Raw genomic sequence first — 16,838 nt, 5'->3', positions numbered from 1 at the left:
CAAGCTAAAACCAGCCCCCTCCAAGCAGCAAATAATTCACATCTGATTATAGACCAAGGGGGAATGCTTCCAGAGCAGCCCGAGATCCAATCTCCCTTAGAATCTCTAATAATACACCCAAATCCCGCTAAATTTGAATCCATATACAAGCTTGCATCACAATTAACTTTAAAACTATTGCCTACCGGTGGTTCCCAACACAGATAATTTCGGAGAGACCTAAAAGCATTGCATCGATTCCTGTAAACCTGTAAGTCCTTGGCGGTAATTCTGGCCAAGGCAACAACCTTATGGTCTGTCCAAGGGTTGTCAGTGTTGAATATGTCATTGCACCTATGTCTCCATACCCACCAAAGCCCTGCACCAAAGGACGCCTCATTGTTAGCCAAGGCCTTCCGAAACCACTCTTCAAGAGCATTACCAGCCGTCGAGTCCAGGATACTAGGATCCAACATATACCAGATTGCCTTTGATTGCTCACAGTCTCTAAGGCAATGCTCTATAGTCTCCTGCGCCTTGTTACATCTCTTACATATATCTGAAGAAGTTAAATGCCGCTTGAATCGAAAGGTCTCAGTTGGTAGAGCATCATGTAAGCTAAGCCACATAGTAAATTTGAACTTCTCTGGAATGTTTGTGTTCCACAACCAGTTCCAATTACTGTTGGCATTCCAATTTAATGTTTTCTTTAATAACCATCTGTAACCCTCCCTTGCACTATACTTTTTTTTAACTTAATTTAATTATGTCAAATAGGCAAATATTGGGTTATTATATTTAGAGTAAAAAAAAAGTATAGTGTCACGTATAATTAAAAAATGTAATCAAGTTGGTATTATTAGATACTGAGAATGAGATGGTAATAAAGACTAAGACTCACGTGATAATTAAGTTGGTATTATTAGGTAGTGTTTAGAAGAGAGACTAAGATTGAAATTGAAAGATAAAGACGAAAAGAGAAAGACAGATAATTTTATACATTATACCACTTCTCATTCTCCATATTTTTTGCTGGGGCATATAAATTTTTACAAACAACACAATTTTTTTATTATAATATAAAAATTTTTACACATAATACAAAATTTTTTTATAAATATATTATTAGTTGGGTGAGTCAATTGTAGTTCTTTAAAAGTTTGTGTTGTGTACTAAGTTTCTATATTGTATGTATTTTGTGGGAGTGGATCCTCTTCAGTAAAAAAAAAACTGGATGGTGTCAATTGTGATCTTTCACTCTTCATTACTCTTTCTCTCATATTTAATTTTGACCCCACTTATAAGTTAATGGTGAGAGATCACACTGCATTTTCTCAAGTATTGAAAAAAGAGGATCCATTTTCATATTTTGTTAGTTTGGTATTATGTTCAAAAATTTATGTATTACATACCAAATTTTTTGTACGGTCTACCAAATTTCTTGTTGTGCGTGCCAAAATTTTTGTATTATATTTTATTAGTTGCATGTTAATATTTTAAATAAGTAGTCTTTTAAAAATTTGTGTTCTGTACAAAAAAACAACAAAAAAAAAAGAAAAAATAACAACAATAACAATGACATTATTAAAAAAATATACAGAAAAAAAGATGATATAGTTAAAGAACGAACAAATAAACTTTTGAGTAGACTTAGTGCATGTTTGGACACCATTATTTTGTTAAAAAAAATCTTTTTTCAATAAAAAAAGATCTTTTTTTATTTTTTAACGTATTTGGCAAATTTCTAGTAGTAAAAGTAAAAGCACTAGTAAAATCAAAAAAAGATCTTTTTTTTGAGAAGCTGTAATTTACATCTTTTTTAAAAGATCTTTTTTTCTTAAAAAAAATGTTTTTCATGTAATAAATAAACAAAAAAGTACTTTTATATTGTTATACCCAAATATAATTGATTGATAAAAAGACCTTTTTACATAAGATATCCAAACATAAAATTACTTTTACTTCTTTATAAGATCTTTTAAAAAAAGATAACTCGAAAAAAGATATTTTCTTAAAAGCTCACCCAAACATTCTTAAAAGCTCACCCAAACAAGCTCTTAATTTAAAAGAATAAATGACTATTTGTGAGAAAGATAAAAGGCGTACCCACACTAAACCGAAACTAAACTTACTCACGCAAGATGTCTTATGTGTGACAAAAGTATCTTATTTTTGAAGAGTTGGAGTGTCACGTAGGGTACTTTTGTCACACGAAGAACATCTTGTATGGTACAAGTCTAATTTCGATCTAATGTGGATATATATATGTCAGTGTTTTCATCTTTTATGGATACAAATAATTATTTATTCTAATTTAAAAATTACTCTTATCACAATAATTTTATAGGGACAATTAATTATATATTACTGCATCATAAAAAATACTGTTTATTTAATCAAAATTAAATTATTATTCAAAATTTTCAACAAGAAATTTCCTTCTCGTACCTTTTCGTTAAAAAATAAAAAATAAAAAAAGTGAAAAAAAAAAGAATGAGAAAGGAATGAAAAGAAAAAGACAAAAGAGAAAAGGTGGAAAAAGAGAGAGCGAAAGAGAACGAGACAACAAAGCCAACAAGGATAACGAACCTGCACTCCCACTCATTTTCACTCACTCCATTCTTCTTCTTCTTCTTCTTCTTCTTCTTCTTCTAATAATCCCCATGGCTATGGATTCCAATTCTATTCCTCTCTCTTCTTCTCCACCATTTTTCTAATCTTATTCTCTTTCTCTCTCTCTATTTCTGTCCCTAATTTTATACAAAATAGAAGAGATTAAGAAACAAGTTTCTATTCAGTGAAAAGCGACCAGCTTTGGGTACCCTTTTGATCGAATTGATGGACAGAATGACCCTCTGATTCTATTTCGATTCCGTTTCTGTCTCTGTTGAGGATCCAATTGAGGGTTTCGTTGGTTAACTGTGATCACTATGGACAAATACGAGGCTGTGAAGGATTTGGGAGCTGGGAATTTCGGTGTTGCCAGGCTCATGAGGAACAAGGTCACAAAGGAGCTCGTCGCAATGAAATACATCGAGCGTGGCCGCAAGGTTCTCACTTTTTCCCCCCCTTTTTTTATTCAATCAGTTCTTCTAAATTGTTAGATCTTTTGATCCATCATGGTTTAGTTTTGTAATTCAATCCAATTATCTAACTTTTGTTGTTGTTATTATTATTATTATTAAGCATTAAGAGGTAGGTATCTATCTGTGTTACTGATTTGAATACAATTTATCATAGTGAAAGGATTATTGTTTTTATTTGAAATTAATTATTAATTTTGATTTCAGATTGATGAGAACGTGGCTAGAGAGATTATCAACCACAGGTCCCTTAGGCACCCCAATATAATTCGTTTCAAGGAGGTAAAGAATTTCACTTGTTTCAACTCTGATGGATAACTTCTATTTTGTTGAGTAATTAATAGTAATACACTATGCATAACAAATATTGATATCTTGGTTTCAATGGTGTTTTGATTTTGCAGGTGGTGTTGACTCCGACGCATCTAGCTATAGTAATGGAGTATGCTGCCGGAGGAGAACTCTTCGAGAGGATATGCAGTGCTGGCAGGTTCAGTGAAGACGAGGTTACCCTGTGTCTTATGATTTTCTGTTTTATTTTGCTGCCTTATTCTTGTTGTCATGTCTAACTTTCTTCCCGGTGATTGTTTCAGGCTAGATATTTCTTTCAGCAGCTGATCTCTGGTGTCCATTTCTGTCATAATATGGTATTTCGAAAATCGCGGGCTTGCGGCATTTCCCTTATTTAGAAATTAGCAAATTGGGAAGCGAGGGCTAAAGATTTTAATTTTCTTTTTCACTTTGCAGCAAATATGCCACAGAGATTTGAAGCTAGAAAATACCCTTTTAGATGGAAGTCCAGCACCTCGCTTAAAAATTTGTGACTTCGGTTATTCCAAGGTATTGGAACTATATCATCAAGCTTAAAGATTCTGTATAATACTAAGTATTTTACTATTATTGTTATTATTATAGTTTTTGAGTGTTCATTTTTCATTGTATAGTCATCTTTGCTGCATTCGCGACCCAAATCAACTGTTGGAACACCAGCTTATATAGCACCGGAGGTTCTTTCTAGGCGAGAGTATGATGGCAAGGTAAATATATTTGCTCCACATTGAATTGGTTCTCTAGGGTTCCTCTCATTGGATTGAATCTTCACCTTTCCATCTTTAAGCTTTTATATTTTATATGGAGGGGCTGAGAGGGTGGAATTTGTTCTGTAACTTATTCACTCATCCCTAGTATTATTTCTTTTCTCTTGTGACCATCCCTAGTTTAAAATTCCATGGATATGATTGTGATTCCTACAATGTTTACTCTTCTAAACGTTGTTTTAGTTGGCTGATGTGTGGTCATGTGGAGTGACTCTTTATGTCATGTTGGTTGGAGCATATCCATTCGAGGACCAGGATGACCCGAGGAATTTCAGAAAAACAATTCAGGTTTGTTTCCTGCCCTGTGATAACAACTTTAAGGTGTTTCTTTTGATATTTTTCACATTATTCTTATCGCTATCTTCTACTCTATTTTGCAGCGTATAATGAGTGTTCAATACAAAATCCCTGATTATGTTCACATATCTCAGGATTGTAGACAACTTCTCGCTCGTATATTTGTTGCAAATCCATTGAGGGTATGCAGTAACTTTTACCAACTAAACTTTTTTCACTGCTATTGCAATTTAGATTGTCACCTTGTGGATTAAGACTTTGTTGTTGTTGATGTTGATGTTGTTGTGTATCTTGTCTCTTCTATCATCTAGAAGTATGCATTTATTTTTGATAGACAGGTTTTCAAACTATATATTAAATATTTGAAAGTTATGACACTTTATGTTAGTCTTGTTCTGAAAATTTGATATCCAGAAACTGATTAATTTTGTACGCTCAAAATGAAGAACATATAATAGCTAGAATGTGAATTTTATCAAACAAGAAAACAAGATACTCTTGAAAATTTAACAAACTACATTTTGGAATTAAGGCTTGTTTATCTTTAGCTAACTGCCAGATAATATTGTTTTCCAGAGAATCACACTAAAGGAAATTAAGAACCACCCATGGTTTTTAAAAAATCTTCCAAGAGAGCTAACTGAACCGGCTCAAGCTATCTATTACCAGAGAGACAATCCAAACTTTCATGTTCAGAGTGTGGAGGAGATAATGAAAATTGTGGGAGAGGCGAGAAACCTGCCTCCAGTATCTAGGCCTGTCAAAGGTTTTGGCTGGGAAGGCGAAGATGACGAAGGAGCAGAAGAAGTAGAAGAAGTAGAGGAAGAAGTGGAGGAGGAAGAGGAAGAAGATGAGTATGATAAGAGGGTCAAAGAGGTTCATGCAAGTGGAGAATTCCAAGTTAGTTAAGCAGTCAAATTCTTGTGTACTGGTTAAAACTATAAAAAAGAAAAGGAAAAAAGTTTCTGGAAAAAAACAGCTATTTATTTATGTGTATTATAGTTATAAATAGAACTGCTTTAAACCAATGAGGCATTCTAATGTATGGTCTGTTGATGTAATTTTGTACTTGTATCACAATGGATGCCATGTATAAGAACAACATTAGATTACATTCTAAATTGCCATGTATAAGAATAGTAGTTAAGACTCAAGAGACTGGAAATGATGCTCTTATATATAAGGAGGATCTTTTGTTCTCCAATCTTTTTTGATGTGTTGCCTCTTTTGGTGTGGACAAAGAAATTATAGTGGTTGCTTGATTACCTCCTATGTTACATTTCCTTATTAACTTACTAATATTTATGGTCAAAATGCTTTTTGTTCAAAGTAGAGTGATGCATCTAATGAGATGAGCATTCAAGTTATGATTGTTGCTTGGTGGTTTTTGTAACTGATGAGTCCAAATCTTGTAAATTGCTTATATTTCCAGAAACAAAGTCGCATACATCTATCTTAATTTTGCCAGAGTTGTCATCGTTGACAACTTTTTCATTTTCGGCCTATACGTACTTGTTTTTGTAGTTTAAAAAAACTTTATACATAAAATTTAGTTGTATATGTTATCCCAGTATGCATTATATATATATATATATATATATATATATATATTCAAGAATATGCAAGTATTTTTTTTTCTTTTTCTAGTTTAGTTTAACATATTAGCCCAAACCCTAATACTAGACTCATGAGAATGAAATTGTCCACCCCCCAATGGAGCTACCAATAGTCTTATGCTTCATTAATACTTCGTTCATTTGTTTCTTTGATCATATTCCTTGCTTAGCTAGTTCAAAACCTAACCATGTTTCTTTGATCATTGTTTTCAGCAAGATTTTCCTTTCATGTTTACCCTTCAAAATGAATTAGACAATGTATGATTCACCTTGAAACTTCTCTATGTATAGTTATGATCAAGCCAATATAACATGAAATTATGGCTAAAGAAGTATCACTATTCTTCATGGGTTATTATTATTATTAATGAACTATTGTGCTTCTTTCTTGCTTATATATATATATATATAATGAGAATACCATCTAAACAATAAAATATTGATATAACTATATTTTTATAAAAATATGAGAGTAAAACCCCCTAGTATAAGAGTGAACTGAAGCAAATGCATTTGTCTTGCCCTATCCAAACTATATCACAAAATCACCAACTTCTCACAAATTTAATTCTCAACCTCAAATTCATACCAAAAGGGGGGAATGGAGCAAAAGATCCTCTCTCTCTCTCTCTCTTCTTTTCTTACTTATTTTTTATTTTTCATTTTTATTTTAAGAGGTTAATCACTAAGATCATAGCTTCCACTGAGAGAGCTGCTACCATTTCTACTATGTAAAGAGAGGCCTCTCATATGGCCAGACAAATTAGAACCATCCTTGTTTTCCTGAAAGAATCTTTCCCTCTCAATGTGCTTTGCCGGCGGTGGCGGAATTGTCACATGAGGAACCTCCCCATTCGGTTTTGCACGTGGAGGCGGCAGCATTGAAGCAGGTGGCGAACGAGTATTAGCCTCCCGAGATGGCTCCAAAGAGAGTGGCCGTATTAGCGGACGGTGGAGTCTCTCCCCAAGCAAACCCAAGCTTGGGATCTCGGTTTTTTGTTTTTCGTCTTCAGGCCTCGCGCAAGCCTTTCCTTTGCGTAATCTACAAGGCATTATAGTATTATGGAAGTTAACAAAAAAAAAATATTCAAGATTGAAAAGTATCCAGTTTGAGTTCAAAGTAATGGCAAGAAACCTTCGGACTAACTGTTCTGGCTCCTCTTCCTCCTCTGCTTCTTCGTCTTCGTGATCAAATCGAGGAGGAGCAGTTGTTGTAACTCTGCCAGCTAGGAGGTCATCATGTCTTGCTAGAACTTTATGAAGCTGCTCATTCAATTCGATTGCCCGAGAAACTATCCTCTCGTCTCTACGAAATGCCAATGCAGATACCAGTTGAATGTCAAAATTGACTGTAAACTAAAAGGAGCATGAAAATGTATAGGCTAAAAGCGGAGAGACTCGAAGGAGCCTTACCGAGAAGCCATGACAAGATGCATTACCCTTTGCTTCTGAAAAGAACATTGTTCGACAAGGTCAAGAGTGAATTCATCCCTTGCTGCCTACAAAAGAAATAACATTTTTGTTTTCTCAGCAGCAGTTAAAAGTTCAAATCTTTACGGTTCACAGTTCTATAAGTATGCGTCGAGGGCTCACCTGAGGGTTTTGAGCATCAACTGCATCAAGGACTTCTTTCAGAACTTGTAATGCATTACTTGCCTTTTGAATGATGCTGCAAAAGATTGAAAATAAGAACAAATATGTTAAGAATGAAATTACCAATGAAATGATATCAATGGAATTTTAAACTCTGACTCTTATCATTCATTTCATTTGATGAAAAACTACTATCTTACTTTCAATTTAGACCGAAAAGAAAAATGAATAAATACATTTCAGCTTGAGAAGAGTTTCTGGAGATCATGTCAACAATATCAATCACAAGTACAATAAAACTGGGGGAAGTCACCTAGACTCAGGGACAGTCTCGGCATCCTTCGGAGGAACACTTTCAGGTCTAGTTGGGGCCTGCTCCCTGTTCGGTACATTATTAGTCCCATTTGGTTGTGAATTAGCATGATTTGATTGGACCACTTCAGCCCTTTGAGGAAATTGCACTCCGGCACTCTGAAAAAAGTATAAACCAAATTTCACAAGTGAAACAAAAAACTCCCAACGCCGATTTTACCATATTCAAGACTTGTATCTGAGACCATTAGTTAAGGGGTATGAGTATCTGTCATTTCAACCAACTAGTACACACAACCATTATTCATATTACTTTGTAAAAAGTACTCATTCAATCATCTTTAAGTGCACTCTAAACATGTAGCTGCAACTATCATATGAACCGACCATAAGGAGCATATGCAGATAGCATTGAGAAAAGATTCAGTTCCTGACTAATTTTAATAATATGCAATATATATTTGGAATCATATAATTGAAATTGTATCACTTTTTACTCTGCCGTGAATGAATCCCAACCACAAACTATGAATCAAATGAATCAAGATTATAGCACTAGAATATCGAAGGGGTCTGGGTCGTATATCTCTCTCTCACCACCAACTCATAATATGCATTGTAATACTGCGGAAACTTTCCGGAAGCACCACCAAGGGATGTCTGTGTAGCATCAAGTAGGAGAAATATCCGCTCCCTCACAGGAAAATCTGACTGCACCATCATAGAAAAAAGATGAAATAAGAAAAGGCTATCGAAAAGAAGAACAACATAGCTAAAGAACAAAACTCAATGGAGAAAACTTACCTTTTTCTTCACAATTTTCACAAGAATAGGGAGTATTCCCGTATCAATAACCTGCTCATGGATATGCTCTCCAACATTGTTCATCAACATCTCCAGCAGCTAGAAAATCATTAGATGGATGATCATTTAGCAGGACACCATAGAACACAAAGCAAGTAGTGTAAATACACAACCAAGTAAAGAAAAATTATCTCTATACTCAGGTATAGGTGACAAGTAATTCCATTAAAAGATTATAAACAAGCAAATTCATAAGTCATTATACTCACCATGACAGCAAAAAGTTGAGTATTGTGGTGTTTGCTACCCAAACGCTTTTTGATAGATTTGACAACATCTCTAGCATGCCTGCATATTCAAAAAAAACTGAGGGGTAATTACAATAACACAATTCAGATTATTGAGAATTCGTGATCCATTTATCATAAAAAGATGAATAAAGCTCAGCTCCGTGGGACAACGGAGGGTTAAGAATAATGATGAGCATAATTTAAATTGCAAGTATGTGAAAAAAATTGAACAGATTTCTTAGTTGCAACCAAAAAGGGCTATGATTGATGAATAATAATAACATAAGGATATGATAAAACTATGTGATTCAGTATCATGTTATGCAATTAGTATCAACCAAATATTAATTTCTGAATGTCTTAGCCTTTTAGGGCCCTGATCAATCTTGAAGAAACATCATTGCATAACGATATTAAATCTTTGTGCATACCTTGGATCCTGAGCAACTAATTCGCATATTTCAATATTTTTTGTCCAATCAGTTTCAGTCAGCTTGTCGCTTGTTGCAGCGTGGACTAGCTCGGCTGCAGTCAATGCCATCCTTTTCTATATAATAATCTGAAAATGAAATAGCATATAAAAAAATAAAAATTAAAAGAGAATTCAGGAATGGAACCGAACACGGAATAATATCAACAGAACTTAAACTCAGTTATTTATCGAAAATGCAGCCCAATGCATGAGGTCCTGCTTAGTAACCTTACTCCATGTCACAAAGCAGAATCATTACCGTTAGTCCGTTACGCTAAGATTCAAGATCTAAACAAGTGGTTTATCAACATGTGCCAAAAGGAATAGTCTTCTGAAAGTTTTTTCCGAAAAAGGCCAGAAGGTTTGACATTAGTAAGTATATGAAGACAAACGCAATAAAGATGATACTTTTAAATGGCAAATACAGAAAGCATTAGATCCGCATCTTAAATCAAATTACTGTTAGCCTTCATATATTGGTAGGGCAGTGGAATGCAATTTATGAAACCAAATATAAAGAATTACCATCAGCATCACAACACTTGCATCAAAATCAATCTTACAGAAACAGCACCAAACACATCATTTGAATCGTAGTTAGAAAAAATCACCTTAAACTAAACTGGCCTCAGTTCCAAGTTAAAAATGCTGTCATGTTAGTGATGTTATAGTAGCAACCAAAGTCAGAGCAGCATATCATGAACTACCCTGCAATAGGAAATATATATATATATAAAGAAATCACCCATTAATTCAGCACTACACTCAACCTCAGCATCAACACAAAGAAATTGAATTGAAAGGGGGAAAAATCAAATAGGTACATATGAAAAGGGGGCATAAGTAGGTATAACATACAAAAGAAAAGGGACCAAAGCCATATAACACCCAGAAGAGACTCTGAACTAAGAAGTTAAAATCATTTCACATTACTTCATACTTTTCTTTCCACAAAAGCAATAACAAAATTAATGGGTATCGTAATCAATTAACCAACTAATCATAATTAAGCTCATAAAAACCATGAACTGCCTTAACATCCAAAACTGAAATCATGATTCTAATTTGCTCTCAGATCTAACTTAATCAAATACCCACCAAACAAAACCTTACAACAAACACAACCCAGATTAAAAAACTAAAAAAAAAAAGAGAAGAGCAAAACCCATTAAAAAAATTCATTCTTTTCCTTTCATTTTTCATGAACTTGATTTGATAAGAGTGAGAATCATACGTACCAGTGAACACAGACACAACTACAGAGATGAGGAGAAAGAAAGCGTAGAAGCACTGATATGTTCTAAAGAGCTGCAGCATTTGATTTAATTAATGGTCATGGAAGAAGAAAAAGAAGGAGCAGATCAAATTGAATGTAAAGTTTTATTCTTTTTCTTATTTTCTAAACTTTAAACCTTTTGGGGCATATGAATTTTGATGAGAAAAATGATGATGATGATGATAATGACGAGATTCTCAAGTGGGTGAACTGTGTATATGGTTAAATTTGTGGACAAATTTATTTGTGTATATAGTATAGTAATTATGGAAAAAGTATATAGAAATAAAAAAATGAAATTAATTAAATAATATAGAAATTGAAAGCGGTTAGAAAAGAAAAGAATCTAAGGTTGGGTTGGGTTGAATGTTTGAAGAAAACGGCACCGCCATCTGTCATTTGCTTCTTTTTCGCTGGAAAATGGTTAGTGTAGACATGGTGTCACACTTCAAGCATATGTTATTAGAAAATTTTGGACCATAACAACAATATGGATGTTCACTGATTTTATCCGTTATTTTTTTTTTTCCATGGTATTTTCTAGGGGTGTAGATGATTAGCTCAACTCGAAAATCTGGTTCAGACTCGAATATTTTAAGAGTTAATTTAGTGCGATTTTATTAGGTTTAGAGTCGGATAAGGATTTTAAAAATAGATCCGATTATTATTTAGGGTCAGATTCGGATCAAGGCGAATTCGGTTTTACTCGGATTATGTGTATACTAAAGAAATTAAAAAGAGTATATATGTTTTAAATTAGGGTAAAATACTAAATTAGTATCCTACGTTTGGATGTAATTCTATTTTGATCCTTAAGATTTAAAATGTTCTATTTGAATAAAAAAAGTTTCATTTAGTTTCAATGTAATCCCACCGTAAAGTCAAAGTTAAATAATTAATGGAATGTCCTATATAACAACAGTACAAAAACAAAGTCGATAATCTGGAGAAGAAATACAAGTTACAGATGCACAAAATCAACCGTGGATGTACTAATACATTTATTTATCATTCTTCTTACAATTTAAATGAAATATTTTCTATAGAACTAAGGAGAATGAGAAATAAATGTATTGATACATTACAGTTGATTTTATGTTTTTGGAGCTTGTACTTGTTCTCCAAATTATCGACCTTGTTCTTGTACTGCTGTCATGTAGAATATTTCGTTAATTATTTAATTTTGACCTCACAGTGGGACTACATTGAAGCTAAATGAAACTTTTTTGGATTCAAATAAGATACTTTATACCTTAAGACAGGATTACACCAAACAAACGTAAGAGACAAATTTAGTACTTTGCCTTTTAAATTAATTCCAATATTACGTTATATTAATTATAAGTTTATTGTTTTATTTTTAATCACACTTGTTGAATTAAAAAATAGATAAAAAAAAGTATTAAATTAGAATTTATGGACAAATGTAAATTTAAATATGGATATCAATTTTTCGGTAACAAGTTTCTTCTTTATTCTTTATAAATAAGTACATCATAAATAAGTTTTTTATAAGTAAGTTTTTTTTTTTTATAAATTATTGTTAAAATTTTAAAGGTCTAATTTTGATCCGGTTTGGATCCAGTATAATTAAGACCCAAAAATGTTTCGATTTTATCGGTTCTATAGCCGAGTTAGGATTTAAAAAAAAAAAACAGTGTATATTTAGAGTCGGATATGAATTAGGACAAATCTGATTTCACTCAGCCTATGTATACCCTTAGTATTTCAATTCGACAGGTCAAGAATTAATTTATCGTGACTCTGAACATTGTTAAGAATTTGTCATTGAATACGAAATTACTATATACACAAAATTTAAATTTCCTACATTTATTTAAATAAACAAATAAACTAATCACTAAATCAACTCAACTTAGTTCGTTAATTTTAATTGTATATATAATTTATGATTGAGATTTGAGATAAACTGCTAAAAATATTAGAATGTCAGTATTTTTAATATATTTGAAATTCTTCCTACGTTACATTACATAGCAGGCTTCTATAATTAATTTCTATATTCATTTTGCGATCTAGTATCATTTACCAATTTACATGGTACTCAAATCTCAAGTAAGTTAGCATAAGGGTTAGCATAATTCAATAATTCATAACATAAGCGCAAACACTAACGCGGAGATAACTAAAGAAAAAAACGTACTTAGAAAATTTAGGTATTGATAAAAATAATTTAAAAAAACAATAAAGCTTCAAAAATCTAGTGATTTTTTGTTAAGTGAATTCTTGTGTGAATGGTGGAGATTTTATAAAAAAAATTAAAAAAAGTCTAAAAATCAAATTTTATCTCAAATTTTTGTCTTTTTTTAAATAATTATTCAAATTGCATTACAAATTAAATAATTAAATGTATAAATTATTTAACACTTATAAAAAAGCATAGTATTTTTTTTGGTCGTATCTTCATAATCTTTTTTTATTTCAAGTAATATCCCAAATGAGTTCTTAAAAAAATTTTAATCGAAAACTTTTAGTCATAATAAATTTTAATTATTAAATTAGTATAATTTTTTTCGTTAGACAAATCAATATGTACATTAGATTATTTGTCTATATAAAGAGATTGATATAAAAATTTTAAAAATTCTTAAATATTGTTTTATTGTTTATTAAATAATAATAGAGATTTATTTATCTAATTTTTTGCCAAAATTTAATGTGAAGATTGATATATCTAATAAAATAAAAGAAAAATTAATTAGTAAACACAATTTATTAAAGATTAAATTATTCGACTATAAGTTCTAAGATAGTTCTAAATTCTAACAGCTTCTTTAAGGTCTCCCATTCAACTTGATTTACCCTCCTACTATTCCTTCTGCCCTTCCATTTCTAGATTATTTCAATAGAATCTATTAGAATAAAATAATATAAATCGATTGCTTTAATAATTGTTATATGCATTCAAAATATATCATTAGTTTATATAAAATATGTAAAATATATTCCTTTGAATAAATTTATTTAATATATTATGATTTAAATATCATAAGAAAAAGAAATAAATTTTAAAATAAGTTAATATTTATGTACCATCAATATAAATATTTTTTAAGCATTCAAGTAACTTTTATGTACTAATTTATATAAATTTCAATAGATGTTATTATAAGTATATTAAAGTAACTTTTATGTAATAATATGTGTAAAACTAAAGAATAAGAAAAAAAGAGAATGAACAACCAAAAACATAAAAACAAATAATATTAAACACTATAGCTTATCCCACAAAATATGTCAAAATTATGTATCATGTATAGCTTGTTTGAAAATTTTTAATAGTATGAAAATAATTGAATTTTAATATTTAAAATAAATTAGTAAAATTATATAATTAAATTTTAGATTAGATCTATTTAAGTAGAAATTGATTTTAGAAAAAAAATAAAATTAAATTATATTTCATCTAAATTAATTTAATTTTTTATTTTAAATACTGAAATTCAATTCTTTTTTTAAAAGGTAATTGTTATTCATTAATTGTAAGAGAAATAACAAATGTTATCCAACTAAGGATTGGAATTAGAAATGGGGTCTCTCAAAAGCCACTAAACAAGCAAAGAATAGAAAATTAATTAAAATAAAAAAGTATCATATATTGCTCAAAACCATTCATCTGATTGAATCACTATGGAATTGTTGAGCTAGCTTCACCGAGTCAGTCACCACTATTGATGCCAATACCACTTCTTTCTCAAAGATAAAGTGATTTCTTGTTTTCTAATAATTTCAACAGAGAATAGCTATTAAAAAAAGTTTTTTCCTTCCTTCGACATCTGCCACTAAAGTAGAGCAAGCTCTCTCTTGCCAGTTGAAGAAGGAACTTGAGTCATATCTCTAAATCTGGTCCTCGATGCCGCTATTGGTCCAAACCGCAGCTGAGAGTGGGCATCGAAGCAAGCTATGGAAGATTGATTCTTCATCAGTGGAGCATTTCAGAAACACATTCGATGTCTCTGGGAAGCGGGAGTGAAACAATTGTAGAACAGGAATCTTCCCATGCAAGCACTTTCAGAAAAATATTTTGATTTTATGAAGTATCTTCATCTCCTATAACTTCTCGCAAATTTGATATTGATGTATGTATTGTGGCCCCAGAAAAATTGGAGCATGATAGAAAGCATAAGCTATCTTGTAGCCCGCGGCTACCTCATAGCTACCAAATTTGTTACACAACTATATAATACTATCATCTTCATCTGTTGGTTCAGTTGACAGGATGCGGGAGCTAACGCTAATTGAAAAAGCTTCTGTTACTATTACTAGAGCATAGTTCCAGCTCCGGTCAGCATTCAACAAGTCCTTAACATAAAACAAGGATTGTGTTAGAAGATTTGGGCACACAGCTGATGGCAATACCACCCAAATTCGCAGGTACCCACTTAAACAAAATTCTAAAAATTAAAATAAGAAGAATCAAAATAAAATTAACTAGGAGACACCAAACTTAATTTTAGAAATTAAGAGTAAAAAAAAATAATAATGGGCTAAAATGTTTTTATTTTTTTTATTAATTTTTTTTTTAAAATAATAAAAGAAAAAAAAAGAAAGGAAAACGTAACAGGGGAGGGGGGAACGAAAGAAAAAAAAAGGAAGTGTAACGGAAAAGAAAAGAAAAATATAAACGTAAAAAGATTTTTTTTTTTCAAAAATTTAAAAGCAAAAATTAATTAAAATAAAAATTAAAATGCCTAATCTAAGCAATCAAATTATTAATAGTTGTTAATCACGATCAATCCCCGGCAACGGCGCCAAAAACTTGATGCGGTATTTATAACCACACTTACCAACCGGCAAGTGCATCGGGTCGTACCAAGTAATACCTTACGTGAGTAAGGGTTGATCTCACGAGGATTGATGGTTTAAGCAACAATAGCGTTTGATAGGATTAGTTAGACAAACAGAAAATAATGTTTGGGAGTTCAAAAGACATTAAACAATATTAAAAATATTAAAGACAGACAGATAAATAAATTGGGAATAAAATATGGAGAAGATAGTTAAGGTTTTAAAATTATCTATTTTTTCGGATTAATTTTTCTTACTAACTATTTTAATCATGTAGGATTTAATTTATGGCAAACTATATGTGACTAGACCATAGTAGCTAAAATCTCGATTTAACTCTTAAAATCTTCCGATATTACGATTTTAAATGAGTTTATCGATTTTACGAAATTTGTACTAAGTCTGACGATTTTACGATTTAAATCTTGTTAAGATTTTACGTTTTACGTTTTTTATTTATTTTTTCGATTTCACGTAAAATCTCGATTTTCTCTGCCTTGGACTAGACCCTAATTCCTTAGACCTTCCTAGTCTCCTCTAAAATTCATCAACAGCCAATTCCTTGGTCAATTAATTTCAATTAGAGGGTGATAATCAAATTCCAGTTTATATGCCACAAAAACTCTAATTACCCAAAAATAAAAGGATTATATGTCACGTATCCCGTTAAATCCAAATAATTAAAATTTAGGAGAAAATATTTTCAAGTTGTTGTTCAAGTAAAGAGCTTTTCTAAGTTTTTACAGAAACTCAAATAGAAAGAGGGTCATATTTCCGTTCCACCCAAATTTATAAAATAAAGAGCGAAAACAATTCTTAAATTATAAATCCATAAATTAAAATAGAAAAAGTAATAAAATCAATCCATAGAAATAGACAGAGCTCCTAACCTTAACAGTGGAGGTTTAGTTGCTCATGGAATGTAGAATGTAAATTTGTATAGAATTCCCTAATGGAATCCCCTTAATGGTATATTCTACTAGGAGAGAAGTCTCCCTTTTTATAACTAATCCTAATTAATTTGAAATCTAATATCTAAAACTAAAAATTAAAATAATATCTTTTCCTAGAATTAAAATTTGAATTTAAATTTGAATTAATTTAAATAATCAAATCTTCAATGGATGGATGGGGACCACTTGAATTGTCCATGCTGCAGCTTCTAATCTGTGTTTTATGGGCTGGAAACTGGGTCAAAATAGCCCAGAAA

At 31.4% G+C, this 16,838-nt stretch overlaps 2 protein-coding genes across 3 annotated transcripts; one reads left to right on the top strand and one right to left on the bottom strand.

Annotated features, from left to right (window-relative positions):
- The first annotated feature begins 2,454 nt into the window (after window positions 1–2,454).
- Window positions 2,455–5,679, top strand: LOC107613371 (serine/threonine-protein kinase SAPK7). Its single transcript, XM_016315339.3, has 9 exons — window positions 2,455–3,029; window positions 3,270–3,344; window positions 3,467–3,568; window positions 3,656–3,709; window positions 3,810–3,902; window positions 4,007–4,099; window positions 4,343–4,447; window positions 4,540–4,638; window positions 5,033–5,679. The coding sequence occupies exons 1-9, from the start codon at window positions 2,910–2,912 to the stop codon at window positions 5,363–5,365; spliced, it is 1,074 nt and encodes a 357-aa protein (XP_016170825.1). The 5' UTR covers window positions 2,455–2,909; the 3' UTR covers window positions 5,366–5,679.
- Window positions 5,680–6,502: 823 nt separating this feature from the next.
- Window positions 6,503–11,085, bottom strand: LOC107613427 (TOM1-like protein 5). Of its 2 annotated transcripts, XM_016315410.3 has the most exons (12): window positions 10,956–11,085; window positions 10,782–10,851; window positions 10,155–10,251; window positions 9,503–9,630; window positions 9,051–9,129; window positions 8,782–8,880; window positions 8,575–8,688; window positions 7,979–8,136; window positions 7,666–7,741; window positions 7,486–7,571; window positions 7,208–7,378; window positions 6,503–7,114 (listed from the first exon to the last, which is right to left on the bottom strand). In XM_016315410.3, the coding sequence occupies exons 4-12, from the start codon at window positions 9,610–9,612 to the stop codon at window positions 6,751–6,753; spliced, it is 1,257 nt and encodes a 418-aa protein (XP_016170896.1). In that variant the 5' UTR covers window positions 9,613–9,630; window positions 10,155–10,251; window positions 10,782–10,851; window positions 10,956–11,085; the 3' UTR covers window positions 6,503–6,750. The 2 variants fall into 2 exon arrangements, with proteins under 2 accessions (XP_016170896.1, XP_016170895.1); XM_016315409.3 differs by lacking the exon at window positions 10,956–11,085 and having other exon boundaries at window positions 10,782–10,922.
- Window positions 11,086–16,838: the final 5,753 nt, after the last annotated feature.

The sequence above is a fragment of the Arachis ipaensis genome, chromosome B8 (assembly GCF_059453495.1).
Source record: "Arachis ipaensis isolate K30076 ecotype BB chromosome B8, ASM5945349v1, whole genome shotgun sequence".
Classification (NCBI taxonomy): Eukaryota; Viridiplantae; Streptophyta; class Magnoliopsida; order Fabales; family Fabaceae; genus Arachis; species Arachis ipaensis.
Note: the sequence above shows the minus strand (reverse complement) of the source record. Positions and strands in the feature narration are given on the sequence as shown.

Coding starts and splice junctions, on each gene's coding strand:
- LOC107613371 (XM_016315339.3), top strand. CDS start 2,910: ATGGACAAATACGAGGCTGTGAAGGATTTGGGAGCTGGGAATTTCGGT. Junction 3,710..3,809: donor TCCATTTCTGTCATAATATG/GTATTTCGAAAA, acceptor TTCACTTTGCAG/CAAATATGCCACAGAGATTT. Junction 4,448..4,539: donor ATTTCAGAAAAACAATTCAG/GTTTGTTTCCTG, acceptor TCTATTTTGCAG/CGTATAATGAGTGTTCAATA.
- LOC107613427 (XM_016315410.3), bottom strand. CDS start 9,612: ATGGCATTGACTGCAGCCGAGCTAGTCCACGCTGCAACAAGCGACAAG. Junction 8,881..9,050: donor CTCAACTTTTTGCTGTCATG/GTGAGTATAATG, acceptor ATGATTTTCTAG/CTGCTGGAGATGTTGATGAA. Junction 7,115..7,207: donor CCAGAACAGTTAGTCCGAAG/GTTTCTTGCCAT, acceptor AATGCCTTGTAG/ATTACGCAAAGGAAAGGCTT.